Consider the following 23,167-nt stretch of genomic DNA (forward strand, 5'->3'; position numbering starts at 1 on the left):
AATTACAAAAAATCAAAAAACTCAAAAAATGAAAGTTGACATTTAGTCACAATGTTTTTTTCTTTCGATATATCATTAGATCTTGAAGCATTTTTAGTCATTTTTCATTTAAACTGGAATTTCGTAACATTCCCAAGCAACCCAATGTCGTTCATTTACTTGACTATCTTTTTAATTTCTCTCAATTTTTCCGCTGAAAAATTCACAGAAGCTTAGTTTTCTGATTAAAATCAACTTTTGATTAACGAAAAACTTAATAGATGAGAATAGTTTTTTACAGTTTTCCATGAATTTTATAACTACGGGGGTTAAGGAACGTGACTTGCAGTAATTTTTCGATGGTAGTTTTTTTAGAGCTCAACCAAGCAAAATTTCAATGTAGTTTTTGTTCGAATTCTCCCACAAATAAATGAAATGTTTAGAATCACATTAAAAATAATTGTTCTGCTTTTTTTTTTCGATTTGTTGTCGTACTTAACCAATCCTGTCTTTAAACGGGGTTGATGCTTTATAACTTAAAGAATCCAAAGTGGTGGCAATTGTGTCACCATTTTTTTTTTTTTTCAAAACGAAAAACACATTGGTCAAAAATTTCTGAGGCTAATTATTTTTATAATTTTTTGAAAAATAGGTCCATTTACAGTTTTTCATGTTTTTAAGCATAGCTGTAATATTTGACAACTTCTTGTCAAACAGTTTTCAGTAACACGGATTGATAGATTAACAAATTGTTATGTTTGAACAACGGTTCGATGCGGTTTTATGATTAGATGGTTGAATGAAGGCTTTGAAAGTTCCATATTGGCTGACAAAGATAAGCAACTGCCCAATTCCTTTGAGTGAACTATATGTACTCGTTGATGAACTTTGAAAGTTGCAGAGATGACTTATATGTACGTTGAAGGTGTTTTAAGTCACAAAAAGGGCACTTCCTGGGTTTGTACCTGGGTTTGTTATTCCTGGGTTTGTACCAAAACTGTCTGGATACTACCCTTATTTTGGGTTGAAAATATTGAAATTCAATGCCTGGATTTTACCACCAGGTTTTTAGACGAAATTGCCTAGATTTACCCGGCACGGAGACCTACCGGAAAAATTCTGGCAACCTTTGTCTGAACTCATTAAATAATCTTCAGCATCAATATCAAAACTTAGTTTACTGGCATTTTCAAAGAATTAATGATAGAATTGCAAAATAAGAAATAAGGTTCTCAAAATGAATAACATCACTAAAATAAAAAAAAATATAAATTTTGAATTCAACTTCATTTTATTCCCTTTCAAATCCATCACATCAATAATTCATATAATGGATGACTGTAAAAAATACTGGAACTGATAAACAGGAATCAAAAATAAAACATTAAGAAGCCATGTTTTGAAAATTCCTCCAGATTCGGCAACAATAAATCAGGAGAGGAATTGTGTTAAGAGTTTTCAAAACCAAATATGTGCTTTTGTTTCAATTTTTTCATCCACATAATAAAAGTTCAAATTTTAAGTAGAAATTTAGCTTCATATTTCAAGTAAATAGTCCACTCTGACTTTGAAAAATTATTTTTTACTTCAATTTCATTTGATTCAAACTAGAAAAAATAAATAAACCTGTTAATTTTTCATCTAAATTTGTTATGATACGTGCGACCCATTTCTAATATTAAATATATTCAACTAAACTCATTATTGTAGTTTTCAACTTTCTACAACAGTCTTGAACAGTCTTAGCAAATTTTGAGTATTTTTGAAAGTGTTGATTATAATTCATGGAAATTGAAAAAAAACCTTTGATGCTTTATGATTGAGACTTCTCAAAAGAATACTGTTAACTATCAAAAATGAACCTTTTATTCCCTTTTTTTTTTCAACATAGTCAATTTGTTTTAATTTTTTTTTCTTATTTCTTCGTTTCAGTACAAATAAAATAAAAAATCTAATATGAGAGCTTAATGTTCAAGCAAAAAATAATGAATATAAACTTCCAATAGATTTATGTCTCAGAATCTGAATAGGATAATTATAAGACCGCTGCAAGCTTTGTGAGGAAATTTTAAATTTATAAATTTTTGCACCTTCCATGACTTTTTCTGGTTGTTTTGATTACTGAAAATAGCAATAAAAATTTTGGAAGCCATTCATTGAGTTCTGGATAAGCGCAACGAGCTTTAATTTTGTATGGAAGTTTATACGGGAAAACAACATTTTTCACTAAAAATCACCAGAGATGTTCTGAAAGTTCGGAATTCGGATGATTAATTCATGCAGTACATTTCATGTGAACAAACTACAAATCACCCTAGAAAAGATGTTCATTGTTGTAAAAAAAAGTGTTTTTCGTTTTTTTTACTTTAGCGTTTTTGACTGCATATTTGAAAGATTTTTTAACGGTTGGATGAAAATAAATATTACAAAAACTTTGCGAAAATATTTCATGAAATTATTGAAAATTCTAGAAAGCAAAGATTTGCTTTTTTGAACACTTTTCTATGGCTTCAATTTTTTTTTATTTTGAAATGGCCATAACTTTTTTTTATGACTGACTCAGCTTTTTTTTAAGTTAACAAAAAATAAAGCTAATGAATCTGCAAAACCAATAATTAAAACAAACTAATGAAGTTTATTTGAATTTTTGAATGAAGTTATATGCAATAATTTCTTCTCCCATACAAATTGTCATACAAAATTAAAGCGCCTTGCTCCAATTCAGGAATCAACCAAATCTAAATCTAAAATTTCACACTGATGCCTGCCGACTCAAAAGGCATCGAAAAAACATATGTGAGCAAAAAGTCAATTTTTAAAGCGGTCTAGTAATCACATTTTAGTATAAAACTTATATTTGAAAATTTAAGAAACGAAACAAGAATTGATACTAATGGTATGGTGTTTTCGAATCAAGATACAAATACTACAGAAAATAATTAAATATCAGAGTTTACAATCAGTTTTAAATTCATAATATTGATTTACAAACAATTTATCAGCTAATTGATTTTTGTAACATTAAGTTTCATAATGAGAATCAACAAAATTTTGTTGTGAGCTTAGTGCTAATATGAAGAAGCTCATATTGTAGATAACTTGAAAATATTTTCATACGTTTTCTGTAACAAAAATGAATGTTTAATTTATAATTGTAAAATAATATTCTTTAAAGAGTTCAGAAAGTGATAATCCACAAACTACCAGATATATATAAAAAGATATCTTTTGAATAAAGTTAAAAACTCAATAAATAAATTTGTACACTTAGAGGGCAAACCTGAAAATTGTTTAAAACATTTTTTAAGCCTTGTTTTTTTTTTAAACTAGAACATCCAAACAACTCCCTATATCCTTGAATATTCTTGATTGAATGCACGATGATAAAAAGATTTAAAATGGGTTTTTAGCTTTTTATGTTGGTTTAGTGGTTGATCAGTTATCAGTGATTGATTTAACTTAAATTGACTATTTTTAAAAACTTCTTAACGTCATATAACGAAAACTACACTGAAAAAAATATCATGGTATTTTGAAATAAATAAAAATGTTTAATTTCACCATGCACTGATTTTGTCGCTTTAAAAAAAAAAATTGGTTTTTTTAGCAATCTTTTGGTTAATTTTACTATGCGTACCAGAAACAAAATGGTAATATTCAACAAAAAAACAGGTTTAATTTTACCATAATCAAAATTTTGAGGATTTAAATAAAGTTGTGGTTATCATGACAATCATCTGGTTAATTTTACCATGTGATCTTAAAATAAAATAGTATCCTGAAATAAAATAAAATATTTAATTCTACCATGCGCTCATCCTGTCAATTAAATAATAAATAGGGTAATCGTGACAATCCTTGGGTTAATTTTACTATCCGTATGGAAAAAACCATGGTAATCTTAAATGAATCAAAAAGGTTTAATTTTACTATGCGCGAGATATGTCTCGATTAAAACGAATTTTTGTTTATCGTTGCAACTTTCGGATTAATATTACCATGCATACCATAACTCTCTTTGGTAGATTTTACTATGTGTCAATTGTGTTAACGCCATTTTATTATTTGCATATGCACAAGCGTCGGTCGTGATAGAGCTCTGCAAGTTTTAAAGTTGAAGTTATCGCCGTTAAAGAACATTTAAGGATGGAAAAAATAGATATTATTGTTGATAACGTTCTGTGTGATCCCGCATTTATCGAAGGTAAGTGATTCGAGGATGAATATATCTTGGGTATACATTTTTTTTCATTCACTTGCAGAGGGCTGTCATAACGAAGAGCTGAGACAGTTGATCGTGGAAGATTGGCAGTTGGATGAAGCTATCTACGCTATTCTTATCGGTGAGTTATTGTTGCTGTTTGGAATACAAGATGTTTATATTCTTGTTTTATTTTATGTTAACGATAGCCCACGGAATAACAATCAATTATTCAAAAAATTGTGACCTTACAACTTTGAACGACATATTCAATGTGGCAAAATGGACTGGTCATAAACATGCCTTGCGCCACAAGCTCCAACTTTGGCCTTCCAGCCTGATATTTCGGAAACAAATTGGAGCTGTTTCTGCCGTCGACGAGGATGAATGTGGTCTATCGGGAACAGTATCATCCGACAGCAATCAATTTGTGTTCGAAGATATAATGCGAAGAAATGAGAAAGCGAAAATCGTCCAACAATATTTCTATTCTCATAAGGCTTTAGACGACAAAAATCGACGAAGTTTGGTTCACGTCATGGTGGACTACTTTATAGCAAATAAGAAGTACTTCAGCCTGTCCGAAATGAAAATATTCTCGAAGATGGTTTCGAGACGATTCCCCTCTGAGATTGCGGTACATTTTCTGAAACAAAACTTAACTAACATTAATATTTTACAATAAACACAAATATTTAAAATGAAACACTGAAATATTTTTTCAGTTAAATAACTTTTTGGTTGTATTTGTTTATTTTTTAGGAAATTTATTTTAATCCCAGGGATACGAAGGCTGGGAAAAAATATCCCTCTGGGTTATTTTATGACCGGTTCCACAATCGCAACAAATCTAAAATAATTAAGAAGCCCAAACTGGAGGATCCCTTTGATGTATATATCACATCGGTTGCATCATTAACATCGGAAGGTAAAATCTAAATATTATCCACTAACCAAAATATTTCACCATTCTTTATTTTACAGAATTAGACGAATTAACCTCGCTTAAAAACTGGTTGCGCAACAACTCCGGGCCCGATGATCTAGTGTTGGAACACTGGAGAAGATCGACCCTTCTACGCGTGAGAACGATTAAAGAAGATCGTGTCAACGTTTTTTTTGAGTGGCCTAGACTCAAGGATATAAACGGATATATGTTGGGAAGTAATCCAAGTTAATGTTTATATATTTCTCTTATTCAATTAATTCCTCGTGCTTATAGATCGATATCGATTTCGAGAAACTTTTCGGTGAAAAAACGCTGCTTTTTGATCGCTGGGGTGCGTTTGTCGCGAACTTCCGGGAGTTCATCAAAACGGTTGAGGTCCGTGATAGGTCAACACTACAATATATTGACCAGCTCGAAAAAGAGGACAACCCTGAAGGTAACTTCATAGTTTCACTATTGTTACCAACAAAGCTTCATTTACACTTTAAGTGAAAATGAACGAATGAACAGTTCCTATTTCGTCTGTAAATTTTTTTCAACTATTTTCAATTTTTCAATTTTTTACTCAATGTGATTTGTTCACGTTCGTTTTCACTTGTGGTGTAAATTCACCCTTATAGAAAAAAAAAATTAACAAAAATTATATCTTTTTAGATTTCGGCAATGTGCTTGTTGCGGCTATTTTCCAAGGCGTTGTGAAACCAACACGCAACTCACTGCACAAATTGCCTACAATTTTGCAGGCCCAGCTGGATTTGTATTGTTTATGCAACACCCAAGACGATCTTTCGAATGCTGTAAGCGATTGGATGCAAAATTCAGCAGACCACGGAGTAGCCAGTTTTGCACGAATCTTCATCTATGCAGATGAAAAAAATTTGAAAGAATTTCGAGTCACTACCGAAGGAGTCAGTTACCACGTGCCAACGTTTCTGAAAAGTATAGACGTTATTATTAAGCTGAAATTCCTTCTAAAGGTACAGTTTGCTGGAAGTTGCGAATTGTTTTGGGTTTTCGTTGCCCATTATTTTTATGGTTTTACCAATTTCTCGCCTAAATTAAGCAATAGTAGGTTACTGCAGCTGTTGGCATTCCTGGAAGAACGGTCCCAGTAAACAGTACCGTAATGGATTGCTTTGTGTGCCATTCTAGGCAAACAGTTTTGACAGACTTTATCAACCATCTTAAATTCAATCATGGGCTTCCAGCCAACTATAAATAGTACAGCATGTAAACCAACATCAGCATTTTCAAACATATATCGTTTCAAAACGCATATGAAAAGCTGTCATAGTTCATTATTTTTTCCGAATCCTTCTACCATGGTGATTGATCACCTGTTCCCGTATGTGAGGTCCCACGCGGAGAATCAATTCAACCGATTGAAACAAATCCTGAAAGGAGTTCTTTAGAACTAGGAAGTACATCAATGAATGAATGTTCAACGTTTGATTCATTATTAGCTTCATTTTTCAACTTCAGCTTAACATTATACGGCAATAAGAACTTTCCTCGTAACCAGGTTATTAGTATCCAAAAACTTATAACAGATCACCTTAGGGGGCATCCATTAATAACGTAACGCTCCTAGGGGGGGGGGGGGAGGGAGTAAGCTCGAGCGTTACGAATTGTGACATAGGGGAGGGGGGGAGGTATGCTCATCGTTACGTAACGATTTTTTCCTCAAAAATTTCAGTTTTATCGCAGCTATTTTGATGTCATGCAATTTTTGTAGAATGCTTCAACATGATTGAACTGGTTTGTTACCTTTTCTCTTTAAAGATTCTAGGATACACTACTTAAAATGTGTATTGGATATCTGTGAAATAACTGTTGGAAAACCGAATATTATATACATTTACCCCCAAGACCTCAATTTAACCTTAAGACGGAAATTTTACTATTTTTTCTCAATTGATTAAAAAAGATCAATTTTGATAATTCCGACGAATATTACTAAGTGAAATATTTTGTCAATAGTTTGCATAACAATTTATGATCCTTGAACAAAATAAATTCAACAAAGTAGATCATCAGTTAACAAATCATTGAGCAACTAGTAATAAGACAATCATTTTATTTTATCAGAGAGTTATCATAAATGAGTACTAAGAAGCGAATTGGATAGATATTCATTCCGTTCTGAAGAACGTCAAAAAATTTTCGATTTAAATCTTTTGTTACCTTCGAAAATCAGTATTTAAAAACAAAACATTGGGTGGGGGGGGGGTGGGGTTATTATCAGCGTTACGTAATTTTCATAGGGGGGTACGTCGAAGCGTTACGATTTGTTACATACGGGGGGGAGGGGGTCAAAAAAGTGCATTTTTGCGTTACGTTATTTATGGATGCCGCCTTATGGTTCCTATTTGCAGAGAACTTGAGCAAATCAATTTGAACTGTAAAAACAAAGATTTAAAAGAACTCATTGAACTTATAAAAGAACCGTTTAATTCAATAAAAAGTGAACACAAGTTTCAATCAAAATTGATCGACTCGGGTTTGAGTGAGGCACCTTGACCAATAATAATTGATCACGATGAAAACGGATCTAAAGCTTGTCTGACAGCCAGAGGTGCAAAGAGATCCCTTTACGCTACATGCAGTGCCGATTCTTACAGCCCGACGTCAGCCACGAAAGAATCATCTTGCAAAGTTGCAAACTGATTCTTTTCCCCTTACGTGCAGAACGTCGAACGTGTCTGCAAGTAAAAGTCAACCGCGCGATGACTGCACGTTCCGAAAATTACAAACGATTCTCCGAAGTTAGGAACAGTTGCAAACTTGCAAGCCCGAAGATAAAATCCCTTGAGCCGAACAGAAAGAATCATTTCCGAAGATAGCTACAGTCTGCAAGTTGCTTGCTTGCAGACTTGCAGCGCGGCGATGTACGTTTGCAAACTTGCAAGTTGCAAGTTACAGAACGGTGGACTCGTTCTTGTGCGGATGGATTCGTTCCACTAACCTAAGCTAAGACCGACCGAACCGAATCCACGGAGGAAGAAAGTGATAGGCTGAAGAACCACCGCCACCGACCATCAATTCAGTTGCCGTTCAGCCATCGAAGCGTGCGTGCGTAGCGTATGGCTATCCGCATAACGCTCGGCGCGCCGTACTACAAAAGTAAGGACATGATGGAGTTGTTGTTGGTGCCTTCGTGCTCGTTTCGTTTCCTTCTAAGACGGATTCGAAAGGAAGTGGTGCCCAAATTTTATGGTCGAAAGCGTGATATGTTTAACCGTGAAACGTCCAGCTTTTTATAAGCAGTTTCGTAATATCTGAAATATATACAACTGTAGAGTAAGATTTTTAAAATTAAAGTTTCTACGAAGATTGCAAGTAATTTTGGCTTTGAAGTCAAAGAAATTTTGTTGGTTTTTTCCTTCTGTTGATACGAAATTCTGATGAAAATTTGTACCAAAATGAATCATAGATATTTTTCAAAGTATAACTTAAAACGCTTTACAGTCTTCAGCAAAGAAGTAAAACATAATATATAGTCAATGATTGATTTATCATAGAACTGTTTTTTAAAAGCCTTATCAGTAAAACTGGATGCGATAGACAAAATCTCACCAAATATTCGAGTTCAGTACGCCAAAATCATTCAAAACCAGTTATAAAACATTGATAGAAGATTTGAATCAAACAGAGTGTGGAGTTTTTGAGTTCAAGGTTGGAATGACGACGAACAAGCACTGAATTTCTATTGAGTTTTGAACTGAGCTGTACAAACTTTCTGTAAAAAACCAAATGAGTGTTGCAGACCACAGAAGAAGACATGACTCCCAAGATTACTTGGTAAAGATGACATGATTCTTATACATGTCTAAGCAAATGAAACTGAATTCTAAATTTGAAATTTACACAATTTAATCTGTGATCCTACTAATCAAGTGATCCTGCCTTCGGAAAATCGATTGAATTTTCGGGACGTAACTTCAAAGAAGTTTTCGGGACGAAACTTCAAAGAATTTTAACGCAGCACTGTTTTAAAATATCATAGATGATTTTTCAACATAGTTTGGATCAGTTTTATTTAACAACTTTGTGTTCATAAATAACTTGTAAGATGACAAAGTTATAATCAAAACTAATTTGCTTGTATTAGCTTTGATGATTTATATCAATCACCCTGGTATGATAATTGAAAACTAAAATAACAGTTGGGCACCACTTCCTTTCGAATCCGTCTTAGAAGAAAACGAAACGAACACGAAGGCACCAACAACAACAACTCCATCATGTCCTTGCTCTTGTTGTACGGCATGCCGCGCGTTATGCGGATAGCCATACGCTACGCACGCACGCTTCGATGGCTGAACGGCAACTGAATGGATAGTCGACGGCACCTCGGCCTATCACTTTCTTCCTCCATGGATTCGGTTCGGTCGGTCTTAGGTTAGTGGAACGAATCCAACCACACAAGAACGGGTCCACCGTTCTGTAACTTGCAAGTTTGAAAACGTACCTACATCGCACCATCCCGCTGCATGCAAGCAACTTGCAGACTGTAGCTATCTTCGGAAATGATTCTTTCTGTTCGGCTCAAGGGATTTTATCTTCGGGCTTGCAAGTTTGCAACTGTTCCTAACTTCGGAGAATCGTTTGTAATTTTCGGAACGTGCAGTCAAAGGACTTTACCGCGCGGCTGACTTTTACTTGCAGACACGTTCGACGTTCTGCACATAAGGCAGAAAGAATCAGTTTGCAACTTTGCTAGACGATTCTTTCGTGGCTGACGGCGGGCTGTTAGAGTCGGCTAAAAGTCGTGCGCTACATGCTACATGTAGGGATCTCTTTGCACCTCTGCTGACAGCAATCAAATTTCAAATGAAACGATACTTTGAGTCTCCCAATATATTAGAAGAAACATTAAAGAACATGGAAGATTTAGAAAATGATCAGAACATAGCAAACATTATTAACAGTAATCAATGGAAAGCTGTCAAAAATGTGTTTTACAATAAAACAGTCATTCCTTTTTTTTTTGTTCTCTGACGAACTCGAAGTTAATGATGCCATTGGTGCCCATTCAGGAACGCATAAGGTATGGGGCGTATACTATAACTTCCCCACCATACCGGTTTACCAATTATCCAGTCTCAACAACATTTTTGCAGCAGGATTTTTTAAGGCAAGTGACGTCAATCTTAAAGGGCCAGCATATTGTTTTAAGGTGTTAGTTGATACTCTGAAAGACATTGAACAAAATGGCATTCAATTGCTTATTAGAAATGAGGTGTTTCTTGTGCACTTTGTTATGATCGGTATACTCGGTGACAATTTAGGAATGAACTCTTTGATGGGATACGCTACATCGTTCAATTCCATCTATTTTTGTAGATTTTGCAAAATGAGTAAATACGATACCCGAACTTAAACTTGTATTAAAGAGTCGCTGAAAAGAAACGAAGAGAATTATCAAGCAGATCTTTTAAAATCTTGTAAGGATTCCGGTTTAAAAGAAGATTCAGTATTCAACAGACTGTTATTCTACCACTCGGCTAGTTCGATAATAGTTGATCCGATGCACGACCTGTTTTCACACGGAATTTGTCATTATGAATTGTCACTTTTTCTGACACATTTGATGAAAAATCTGAAAATTCCATTGAATACAATCAATTATAAAATCAAGATGTTCGATTATGGTCCAAGAGAAAAAAGCGGATACAAAAAATTGATCACAAAGGCTCAAATCAAACAAAATTCTTTTAAATTAACTGCAAAGGAAATATGCACTTATTCATCACTTGCCTCTGATTTTAGGAGACGTTATTCCAGAAGGCGATAAGTTTTGGGAATTAATTGTATCACTGATTGAAATGACAGATCTAATTTTGCGACCAAGTTTCGACTACAGGAACTTAACAGAACTTAGAGAAAAGATCAAAAGCCATCATGATCTGTATTTACAGTTGTCCAACGAAAATTTAAAGCCTAAGCATCATTTGGTTTTACATTATCCTGATGCAATAGTAAATTCCGGACCACCAAGATACACATGGGCTTTTAGCAGTGTTCGGCATCGCTAATTGAAAAATTAGCGTCGCTAATTTAATCGCTAACTCATTCAAATTTAACGATCGCTAATTAAAACCGCTAAATGAGCGGAAAAAATTATCGCTTCAAGCTTAAAGCGCTAATCGCTAACTGTTGACAAACAATAACGTAAACAGGATGGCAACAGCATGGATTATGGTTGCACCTCAATTCGTTTGCTCAAATACTCTACAAACATAGTGCAGATTGTTTATTGTACCCAGTCTGTTGAAAAATCTTTAACCAGGTTTCACTTTTTTTCAAACTTTCAAAATAGTAATGCAAAATTCTCATGATAGGAGCATTGCCTAACTTGTATCTATAAAACACACAAACGCCACAAGCAAACAGATTCGTGGGAAGTCATCAGGCCGGCTTTATGGAGGGACGGTCTACGACAGACCAGATATTCACATTACGGCAAATCCTCCAAAAATGCCGTGAACACCAAGTCCCTACGCACCATCTATTCATGAACTTCAAAGCCGCATACGACACGATCGACCGTAACGAGCTATGGAAAATCATGGACGAGAACGGCTTTTCCGGGAAGCTGATCAGACTGATCAAGGCGACGATGGATGGAACGCAGTGCTGTGTGCGGATTTCGGGTGAATTGTCGAGTTCATTCGAATCGCGCAGGGGGCTTCGACAAGGTGATGGTCTATCCTGCATGATGTTCAACGTGGCGCTAGAAGGTGTTATTCGACGAGCGGTGGGCGAAATGCGGGGCACGATTTTCAACAGATCTAGTCAACTTATCTGCTTTGCCGATGACATTGATATAGTCGGCAGATTATCTGCGGCGGTGGAGGAGATCTACCGCAAACTGAAACGCGAAGCAGGAAGGATTGGGTTGATGATTAATACGTCCAAGACGAAGTACATGCTGGCCTGCGGATCCGAGACCGACCGAACCCGCTTGTCCAGTAATAACAAGGTCACGATCGACGGCGACGAGCTGGAGATAGTCGAAGACTTTGTCTATCTCGGCTCACTGGTGACCGCAGACAATGACACCAGCCGTGAGATCCGGAGGCGAATTATCAGCGGAAGTCGTGCCTACTATGGACTCCACAAGCAACTGCGGTCGAGAAGACTTAGCCCTCGCACGAAGTGTAACCTTTATATGACGCTTATTAGACCGGTTGTTCTCTACGGGCACGAGACATGGATATTGCTCGAGGAGGACCTGCGTACACTCGGAGTATTCGAGCGACGAGTGTTAAGAACCATCTTTGGCGGCGTACAGGAGAACGGAATGTGGAGGCGAAGGATGAACCACGAGCTCGCGCGACTCTACGGCGAACCCAGTATCCAGAAGGTGGTGAAGGCTGGCCGGATACGCTGGGCGGGACATGTTGCGAGAATGCCGGATGACTGTCCTGCAAAACAGGTGTTCGCCACGAATCCGGTAGGAACAATACGAGCAGGGGCGCAACGAGCGAGGTGGTTAGACCAAGTGGAGCGTGATCTGGCGAACGTGGGGTGCCCGAGAAATTTGAGAACGGTTGCCATGGACCGCGTGAATTTTAGGAATTATGTTCGTCAAGTTATGTCGTAAGACGGAATACTATGTAAATAAATAAAGTATCTATAAAAACTAAATAAATGAAATAAAAATGCAAATTCATTCTATGGTGATATTATCTTATTTTTGTTTTACCTGATTTGAAATACTTGTAAAAACTGTTTTGTGAAAAGTTAATATTTCATCCATCTAAAACAAGTTGTAAAAAGCTGATTTTTCCAGCATTTATTAATCGAGACTTGCCGTGTGAAATAGTAATGTGAGATCTTAAAAACTTAGAAATTTGGAAAAGCTTTTTTTTTATCCTAAAAAGCACATTTCAACAAATCACCGCATGTGGACGACCATGCTAAAGACATGTAAAATATTGATCAAGTATGCCGTGGACTGTACTTTTGCAAGCAAAAACAGTATTTAAAAGTTGACCTTCTAGCTTTGAATCACATAAAGGATGTTTAAAATATTTTAATACTGTTTAACAATATTACTTGTATTATTTTCCTAAGAATGTTGAGAAAAGAAGTACTAAAAGAGAAAAAAGTTAATCAGGCCCTTCTGCCCTGAGGCCATTTGAAGTGACCATTTTCACTTTGAGCGCATATTGGTGTAAGAATGATGTCTCATTTACTTGTCAAATTACAAAAAGTTTGCTTCTATCAGTAATAATTCGTGAAATTGAAACAAGTAAATGGAAGTTAGCGTTCTTCAATTAGCGGAACCAAAAAATAGCGGAACTTTTTAAATCGCTAGCTCTATCAAAATTTAGCGGCAAAATTAAACCGCTAACAAAAAGTTAGCGGACTAACTAGCGATTAGCGGATTAGCGTTTTTGTGCCGAACACTGGCTTTTAGATTTGAAGCTTTTCATCAACACTTCAAAAGTTATTGCCGCAATATAACTTCAAGGAAAAACATTTGTTTTACATTGTGTATAAAAGCTAGTTTGATTTTTTCAAAGCACCTTAGCAAAAATTCTTTTTTCGAATCGAAGATTCGTTGTTCAAACAGATAAAAAATACAACTGCTTAATTTGAGGCAATATTCTGAGCTTCAATTATCCACTACCCTTTTGGACCAATCATTCGAGGCGTGTCGAGTCATTTGCTACAAAGGAACTGAATATAAAATAAGGTATAATTTAACTGAAAGTTCAACAAATTCAGTGAAATGTTATGAAATTTAAGAATTACTGATCGATAATACTAAAAATGTATATGTTATTGGCCATCAGTTAAACATTAAATGCTATTCATTTTGCTTCATACGAGTTGGGTGATGTTATGAATACATTTGAGTTTTTGAACATTGATGTTTTTGACGGCCCACCCGTACACAAATATACTACAGGAGACAAAAACTTTGTTAGGATTAAGAAATACTTTAGTAAAAATATTGTATCTGTCTTTAAATAGAATGTATTGTAGTTTTTTTTAAACCGGGTGGTTGAAAAAATCATCAAAATGACAATGAAATCCGAAATTTATATTCTGCATCCCGGAATAATAGCTGAAGATATATTGTGTAAATAAAGAAAAAATATTTTTAAAAGTACTATGTTTTCATAAAATGCTTTGTTAAAATTACCATGGCAGACATAGTAATCCGAAATTTCCAACCTGCATTCCCTGAATAAAAGCTGAAGACATATTGTTCAATTAAAGAAAAAACATTTTTCAAAGTACCATGTTTTCATAAAATGTTTTGTTAAAATTACCATGGCCGACATAGTAAAATTAAACCTAGTCTAGTCTGAACATTACCATCCATATAGTAATTTAGTCAAACTTACCATGCCTGATACACATGGTAATTTTAACCGACCTAATTTTTAGGATAAAGTTAAACGTACTCAAAAAAAAAAAAACCATCTGCTTTTATTTTTAACTAGCTGACCCGGTGTGCTTTGCTACACCTTTCAAAATCGAATGATATTTTCAGAATTTATTCAAATTTTTATTGTTTTGTTGGCATTATTTTAAATCAAAATATAACATAATTCATAAGCAACCGCTAAATCTTGATTTGTGTTAAAGATCTGATAATTTAAATCTGTTTCTTTAAGCTCCGCCCTTAAAAAAGAAGAGTTCCAAATAAATCGTACGCAAACAATCCAACTGATAAAATCTGGTTGTTTTTGCTTAATATGTTCTGGATTTATGCTAAAAACTGATTACAGAGCACATGGAGAATGGAGATCGTGATTTTTAATAATCATACCCATTTTTTTGTTCTCAAAAATCTTCTTGTATCAAATATTGTTCCAATGGTTGATAATTTTTTAAGCTTTACAACAAAATTTATATGGAACCCCCTCCTTTCTTCTCCTTTCTACACTGTGAAGCGTAAAGGTCTATAACAATTGTAGAAACATATCTCGTAACCAAGTACCTTCCTATGCCCTATATTTATTTCCATTTGTTGGCTTCGTTAGCATAAATTGAGAATTAATGCTAACAAAAATATATTGGGTTCACCTCCCTCCTCCTATGTACCAACTCACTGAAAGGAGGATGGTGTGTCAGAAAATCATAGAATCATACCAAAATGATTTTCCATGTAAAGTTTTGTCCATTTCTCGGATTTTGTAAAAAAAAGTTAAATGTAAGCTTTCCTCTTCCCTTCCTTTATTTCCAAATCTATCATCCTACTGCAAGAAAGGAATTGTTTGACATAAAAAAAATTCTCGTATTGAAATACCATCCCAAGCCAAAACTTGAAAGGAAGTACCAACCCCCTTCCATTTGCCCCATTGAATGGAGGGGTGAGAACTTTATATTCATACAAGTATTTTTCGTACTCAAAAAATTTTTGATACCAAATTATATTTCATTCGCTCGATTAATCCTCAAGTTATGCAAAAAAATGTATGGTAGCCCCCCTTTCCCCATTATATTTTTTCGCTGAAAAAAGGGTGGTACTTCAATTTATAATAGAAACATTTCTCGTATCCAAATACCCTCACATGCCAAATATGGCTCAAATTTGCTCGATCAGATCTCCAGTTATACTGAAAATTGTAAGGGAAATCTCTTCTCCCCCTTTTCATCCACCTTTTTGAAGGATTGAGGGATACCAAATATTCAAAGAAGTATTTCTCGTGCCCAAATATCGTTCCATGCCAAATTTGGTTCCATTTGCTGTTGTAGTTTTTGAGTTATGCAATAAAAAATGTATGGAGCTTCCCTCCCTCCCTCCCTCCTTTCTCTCCGCTGGAATAAGGAAGGGGTCTCAAACAATCATTAGAGCATATCACGTTCCCAAATATCCACCCATGCCAAATTTGGTTCCATTTGCTTGATTAGTATTTGAGTTATGTTAAAATTATATAGAGGGTCCCTCCCCCCTTTATATCTCCCTACTGTAAAGAGGGAGGGGTCTCAAATAATCATAGAAATATTTTTCGTATCCAAATACCTTCCCATGCCAAATTTGGTTCCATTTGCTTTATAAGTTTTTGAGTTATGTAATAAATATGAAAGAGGCCCCTCCCCCTTTCAACTGCAAAAGGGAGGGGTCTCAAATAATCATTGAAAAAATTTTCGTATCAAAATACCTTCCCATGCCAAATTTGGTTCCAATATCTTGAATAGTTTTCGAGTTATATGAAAAATTGTAAGGTAGCCCCCTTCCCCCCTTTCTATCACCCCACTTAGAGGAGGGAGGGGTACCTTATATTCATTGAAATATTCCCCGTTCCCAAATACCACCCCATGCCAACTTTGATACCATTTGCTTGATTGGTTCTCGAGTTACGCAAAAAAAATTGTTTTTTGTTTGGGAGGCCCCTCCCCCCCTTCCTGTTAGGGGGAGGGGTCTAAAACCATAATAGGAACCTTCCCCGGCCTCCAATACCCCCAACTGCCAAGTTTCACGTAAATCGGTTCAGTAGTTTCTGAGTCTATAGGGAACAGACAGACAGACAGACAGACAGACAGACAGACAGACAGAAATTCATTTTTATATATATATATAGAATATATATAGATTTTACCCTCGGATATGGTAACGTTTACTATGTTTTTTTTTTCGGTGTAGAGGTAAAAGACAAAAATTGACAAATTATTCGCATTCAGGACGCCGAAATCTTCCTCTATCAATTATTTGAGCATATTGAACAAAAATGCTTTGTGTTATTTTCATTTCAAAATTTTCACGCAGTGATTATTTAAGATTCGCAAATTGTTTTATAAAAGGATGTATGAGTTATGTATATAAAGATGAAAAATTAGAAACATGTTGAAAGTTTTCTCTATTCCATCACACGTATTTTTAAAAATATGAAAATATTTTTCAAAATACGTGTGATTTTATTCAATACAATTCAATGGAGGAAGTGGATCAGCATGCACGCGTGCAGCGAGCTAATTGGCGAAAATATGATTTTTTTTAAATGAGCCTAGCAGGAAAGGTGATATTGTCAAACATGATATAGAAATGAAAAATGTAAAAAAAATGAAAAAATACAATTTTTGTAGATCCATTATAAAATTATTCACGTCTGAATTTACGATGTACAGTTTTTTTTCTTCAATTTTCTGTTCATCTTTGCTTGAATCGCTGGAAAAGTTAGCCGCTCAAGGATAACGCAGTAAATACATTTGTTTAATCAATATTGCATGCATTTGGGGGCTACCCTGAAATTAGACATTTCCACTTGTAGGGCAACATCTTCGGGGCAAGCTAGTCGGCTCGCTTAGGGTTGCTCGCTCTTATCTGGCACACGAAATTCTGCCCCTCCCGTATCATTACTGGAGGAACCTTCATATGTTGCTCTGCTGTTCATTGGTGGCTCGAATTTCTCCCCATCAAAATCGGCGAAAGCACATTAAAGTCAGTTTTACGACGACCATTCATTCAGCCACTAGCTTCTTGTAAAGCGTAGGGGGCGAACATTAAAATCGTGTTGAAGTTCCTCAGCTCAGAGACAAGTATGAAAGACGCGCGTGGTTTTGGGTGCTAAGTCTGCTGGCGGTCTGAGCAAATTAAAGGCCAAAACAAGTGCGTGTTTTGCCGAACCATAAGCCTTCATAGCCTGGCTCGTCCTTTTTTCTCCGCCCTCAGGAGGTTAACCAGGGGCTGCTAAACGAAAACTACATACCCCATCCGTACAGATCCATTCACTCATTCAGGCTTTGCTGGTTGCAGTACAGGATTTATTCAACGCCTTTTCCCCGAGTAGACAATGGAATTAATGAGATTACTTTTTGCGGGCGGGAAAACCGCTTTAGCAAAAGGTTGCAACTCTCTTTCACTCTGTATGGTTGCGGATTTTGCCAAAGCCAAAGGGTTTAACTTTATGGGGGCGCACTTTGATAGTTGCTGTAGAGCGTTCCCATTTCGTCGTCTTGAGCGCTGCTTTGCTTTGCTGAAGGGGTTTTCCGCTTGGCTAAGCTTTATTAGTTTAATTATAGGACGGTTTTACCCTTGAGAAAGCTCCAAACCGTCCTACTAACATAAGTACTAGATCTGTTTGCGACATGGGGTATGGCGATGAATCCTCTTTCGGAGGGGTAGTCATCAAAAATTTAAAGATTTTTAATTCTAACATCACCCCGAACAAACCACTTTGACCGATGACTTACTTTCGCATTAACCTTTGCTCGCAACTGAACACTAATTCTCTCAATTTCAAACCCATTACCACTAAGTGATTCCATTTAACCCTTTCAACATCCATCATTACTTGTGGCCATTAGGTCAAACATTCGGACAAAAGCATTCTTTAGCAAAGGCATTACACCCAAACACTTACCATACACACAGTTCAAGCTCATGCAATATTAAGCCTCGGTTCCTCAGAACGCCACCTGCCAAGCTCAAACATTTCGGCTTCTTTCCTTCGAAACCAAAACATTTTCCTGCCAGGCGCCTAAATGCATGCAACCCTTTCCCTAGACCATTCCTTAACTAGAAAACACGAATGAAATCCAAAACTATGCTCTCCATGGTACCTTCAATTGAATTGACCATTGTATTCTAGTGGCTCTGGAGCTCTGTTGCACATACGAAAGCACACGTATAATTAACAATTACTACATTCTATTGTCCGGCAGTTGATGGGCCCCTGTCCATTTGAACTCCATGAACTTGGGAAGTAAGGCTGCAATTGGAAATGGACACCTGTTTGTCATGAATTCGAGCCGTAAAGTACATTCTACTTGAGAACGGTTCGGGGGAGTGGGAAATTTAAGTTAATATTTTATGATAGACGTTTTACATTGATCATTTAAACCGAAAGCGTTAATAATCAGCTGAGAAACTTTAAACCTTGTCAAAATATAAGAAAAATTATAAATTTACAAAATAAAAACACATTCGAGAAGCTTCATAAAATTACACGCATGCTGTGAGCATAGCAGTTGAATTGTCGCTCGTTTGTTGTCAGTCTAAATTCAGGAAAATCTATTTCTAATATCTTCTTGTCTAAAAAGGGCTTGATATCTCTATAGGTATGTCAGGCATAGATCAGGGAACTAATCAACAGATCGGCTTAAAAATTTGCATGGAGAAGTTTTGTAAAAAGTATCAACAGGAATCAGAATCAGAACCCTGGGGCATAAAGTCTCAGGCACTGGCCCTTACATCCCCTGGACTGCAGTCCAAACAGCACACAGTCCAGAAATAGAAACTAGCCAAAAGACAAATCTGAATCCTGAACCAGAGATATCAGAAATGCTGAATCCGGGATCAGGATACTGTTCTTATTTCGAAACAGGATTCGGTTCAGGTTCCGGAAAGGATTGCTGTTGGGTTCCAAATCAGAATAGGAAAAAACTCGGCAACTCGGTCTATTGTTATGTTAATTCCTAATTGCTTTTAATATTTCGATTTATTTGTAATCTTGCACTTTTAAAGGGTGTCCACGATGAAATTGCCACACTATGAAATTGCTCTACCTTTTTAACCGTTGGCACAGAGAACAGACATCGAGCCCCGAACAAAAATGTGTTGAAAACGTGTGTGGGAATACCAACCTAAGTTTCAAACCAAATTCGTAAGTGGACTAACATCCATAAGATGTCACTACCAGTACAATTATTTTTCTATTTTTTCGACACGCTTTGAAATTAATATTCATAGCTTATCTCAAATGAGGGCATTGCAATATATGAGAGTAACACAACTTTTTGTGTAATAAATTTTAAGAACATCTTGATTTTTAAAAAATGCAAATCATATTTCAATCACACTTTAATCGCTGTCATATGTCCCAGCATATGCCGCATATTGTTCAATCAATAATGACGCTAAATTGAAAGTTGAATTCCAAGTTTTAAAGTATGTCTGTCAGTAAATAGTTTTCTAGAACAGAGAATGTGAACATAAATGTTATAATTGTTAATTATGGGTCGGTATTCCGGTTGATGTTATCTTGTAACTCATGTGTTACTCAGTTATTATTTATTCATTTCTACTGATTACTAACCCTGAGTTACAAGTCCTCATGTATCGATCTCAGATAACATCAGCCAGAATATCGAGCCATAATTTACAATTATAACATTTATGTTCACATTTTCTGTTCTAGTAAACTGTTAACTGATAGTAAAATCCCAACACATACTTTAACACTTGGAATTCAACTTTCAATTCAGCGCCAAAATTGTTTGATTGGTGCATATGACAGCGTTCAAGTGTGATTGAAATATGATTTGCATTTTTTTTTTTTAATAATGATGTTTTAAAATATATTACACCAAAATTTGTGTTACTGTCATACATTGCACTGGCCTCATTAGAGATAAGCTATGAGTATTAATTTCTAAGCGTGTCGAAAAAATGAAAATAAAAATAGGTGTACTGGTAGCGACATCTTATGGATGTTAGTCCACTTACGAATTTGGTTTGAAACCTAGGTTGGTATTCAAACACACGTGTTGAGGAGCTCCAGCTCGAACTCTGTTCTCTGTGCCGTTGGGTAGAATTTAATGAAAATTTGGGTGGATTTAGTTCATAGTGCATTGTTTACATCCTGCAAGTTTTAAAGTCCTGTGATTAAAACTCGCGGAAATGGAGTCGAAAGAACAGCTCGTGCGTGATAAAATCTTGCGCATTCATCACGAGAGCAAGGATCTCTCGCATCGTTCCATCGCTAGAACGTTGGGAATCGCGAATTTCACGGTGTCGCGAGTGATTAAGCGGTTCAAGGAACGATTGACCAACGATCGGAAGCCCAGAGGTGAAGGAAAAAGTATTCCGTACAACACCAAAAACCACAACCGCGTAGTTGTGGCCTTCAACCAAAATCCGAACGCCTCTGTTAGGGATGTGGCTAAGAAGCTGCACCTAAGCTGAAGTTTTGTCCAGAATGCCGAAACTAAGGCTGGGCTTCGATCGTTCAAGGTACAAAAGGCCTCTTATCGCGACTAGAAGCAGAACAAGTCCACCAAAACCCGTGCCAGGAAGTTGTACCTCAACATGCTGACGAATGTTCAATGCTGCATCATGGACGACGGAACATATGTGAAGGCCGACTACAAACAGATACCCGGCAACCTGTTTTTTACGGCCAAGGATAAGTTCAGCGTTCCGGAGCATGTCCGCACTCAGAAGATGTCCAAATTTATGAATAAATTCCTGGTGTGGCAAGCCATCTGCACGTGCGGCAAGCGGAGTGCATCATTCGTGACCCAGGACACGATGAACAGACAGGTGTACGTGAAAGAATGCCTCCAGAAGCGGCTGCTTCCTCTCCTGAAGGCCCACAACGTCCCAACAATCTTCTGGCCGGATTTGGCCTCAAGCCACTTCTCCAAGGACGTTTTGAAGTGCTATTCGGACAATAAGGGCAATTTCGTGCCGAAAATGTTCAAGACTCCGGAGCTCTGCCACATCGAAAAGTACTGGGCGATTATGAAGCAGCGCCTTCTTAAACGATCTAAGGTTGTAAAATGGTAAATAAAATGAAGTTTAAAAGTTATTTTTCATTTGAAAATTTGATGACAATCGAATGAAAACTCGAATTACGCGAATCAATTTTGTGTGTGGCAATTTCACCGAGGACACCCTTTAATTTGTTGTTTTGTGGTTAAATTAATATTATTGTGCGTGTGTGATACAACAACATTTTAGTTTGTGCGTACGAACTCTAAGGCCGCGTTTTCACAAAACTCATTATTCATGTATACGTATTGATGCATTCATCTTTAAAATTTTATACGTAAAATACACACTTTTGAAGTTAATTTTGAGTTTAAAAATATCAGAATATTTTTTTAAAACTGATGTGAACTTGTTTTTTCACTCATAGAAGTTTTAAAACACTATATTCAATGATTCTCAAAAAGTAATTTAAGTGCAATTGTTGCATACATCAATAGAAAAAGCCCCTAGATGTAGACTTTTGATGTCTGTATAACAGTTGAAGGCTCTGCTGGAGCTTTCAAATGAGCTGTCAAATATGGCAAACAATATGCTTCTCTTTCCACCATATATGAATTTAGGTTAGGGAGACAAAGGCAGACAATAGCTCGAACTGCTCGATATTTCGACTGTTATAATGTGCGCAACATTTTATTTATGCACGCATCAATTAGAAATTTTGTGAAAACGAGGCCTAATAGTGTGCAATTTCGGTGAAGATTTTTCGGTTAAGCAAGATCATTTGCAACTATCGCAGCGCCTTGTTTTCCAGTTGCACTCTCTTCGTGACTAAGGAAACATCTGACGGAAAAAGTGAAGCTGCTTGTTATTTTTTTAGATGAAATCAAAGTAAATTGCATACCTTTTGGGCGCTTATTTTCCAAACATGCTCGTTGAATGTTGCATACCTCCCGGGCGATTATAGCTTAAGAATGTGCAACCTGTACCTCCATAATCAACGGGATTGAGTACCGTAAACTGGGGGAACTTTGATCAGCGGGGTAACTTTGATCAACATGAAATTTTTGCGCATAATCATCATTAACTAAGTATAAAGTTAAAATATCTGAAAACTGTTTACTACTATGAAGCGATTAACCATCGTAATTTTTGTATGTTACTTTAATTTGTCGGCCTTAGCGGTGAAAAGTGATGTCCTTTTAAGTAGGGACATTCTACCCGCTCATTTTCACCATCTTTCATTTCATCTAACCTTCTATCCATCTATATAAAAAAAATTTCATCATCTTTGGATGTCTCTTCTTAAAAGGACATCACTTTTCACCGCTATGGCCGACAAATTTAAGTTACTACGAATGAAAGCCTATAAATTGAGTTACGACTAAGCTAAATTTGGTTTTTATTAGGAAATTGTATGTTGTACTTAAAGTGTAATTTTAAAATCTTAAAATATCTGGATTTTTGAAGGCTTACAAACGAACATCTCTCCTGATCAAATTTAAGCATTTAGGGGCAAATGGGTTGTTTAATGTGAAAGTTCCACTTTTTTCTTGGTTTAGGTTTAGTTTAAGTGTTGTTTTTATGGTCATTTGATGATAATTTTTGGATATTGAAAAAAATGTTCATTTTACATGAAAAC

General features: G+C 36.0%; 1 protein-coding gene across 1 annotated transcript; it reads left to right on the forward strand.

Moving 5' to 3' along the window:
• The first annotated feature begins 4,125 nt into the window (after positions 1–4,125).
• LOC129761035 (uncharacterized) lies at positions 4,126–6,244 on the forward strand. The gene is made up of 7 exons (XM_055758733.1): positions 4,126–4,183; positions 4,242–4,322; positions 4,390–4,817; positions 4,943–5,108; positions 5,171–5,355; positions 5,403–5,565; positions 5,784–6,244. Exons 1-7 carry the CDS (start codon positions 4,126–4,128, stop codon positions 6,242–6,244), a joined length of 1,542 nt encoding a protein of 513 aa, XP_055614708.1.
• The last annotated feature ends 16,923 nt before the right edge of the window (positions 6,245–23,167 follow it).

The sequence above is a fragment of the Uranotaenia lowii genome, chromosome 1, assembly GCF_029784155.1.
Source record: "Uranotaenia lowii strain MFRU-FL chromosome 1, ASM2978415v1, whole genome shotgun sequence".
NCBI classification, from domain to species: domain Eukaryota; kingdom Metazoa; phylum Arthropoda; class Insecta; order Diptera; family Culicidae; genus Uranotaenia; species Uranotaenia lowii.

Excerpts from the sequence above, each read along its gene's own strand:
- LOC129761035 (XM_055758733.1), top strand. The coding sequence starts at position 4,126 with ATGGAAAAAATAGATATTATTGTTGATAACGTTCTGTGTGATCCCGCA. Across the intron at positions 4,818-4,942 it reads GATTCCCCTCTGAGATTGCG|GAAATTTATTTTAATCCCAG; the intron begins GTACATTTTCTG and ends TTTATTTTTTAG. Across the intron at positions 5,356-5,402 it reads TGTTGGGAAGTAATCCAAGT|ATCGATATCGATTTCGAGAA; the intron begins TAATGTTTATAT and ends TCGTGCTTATAG.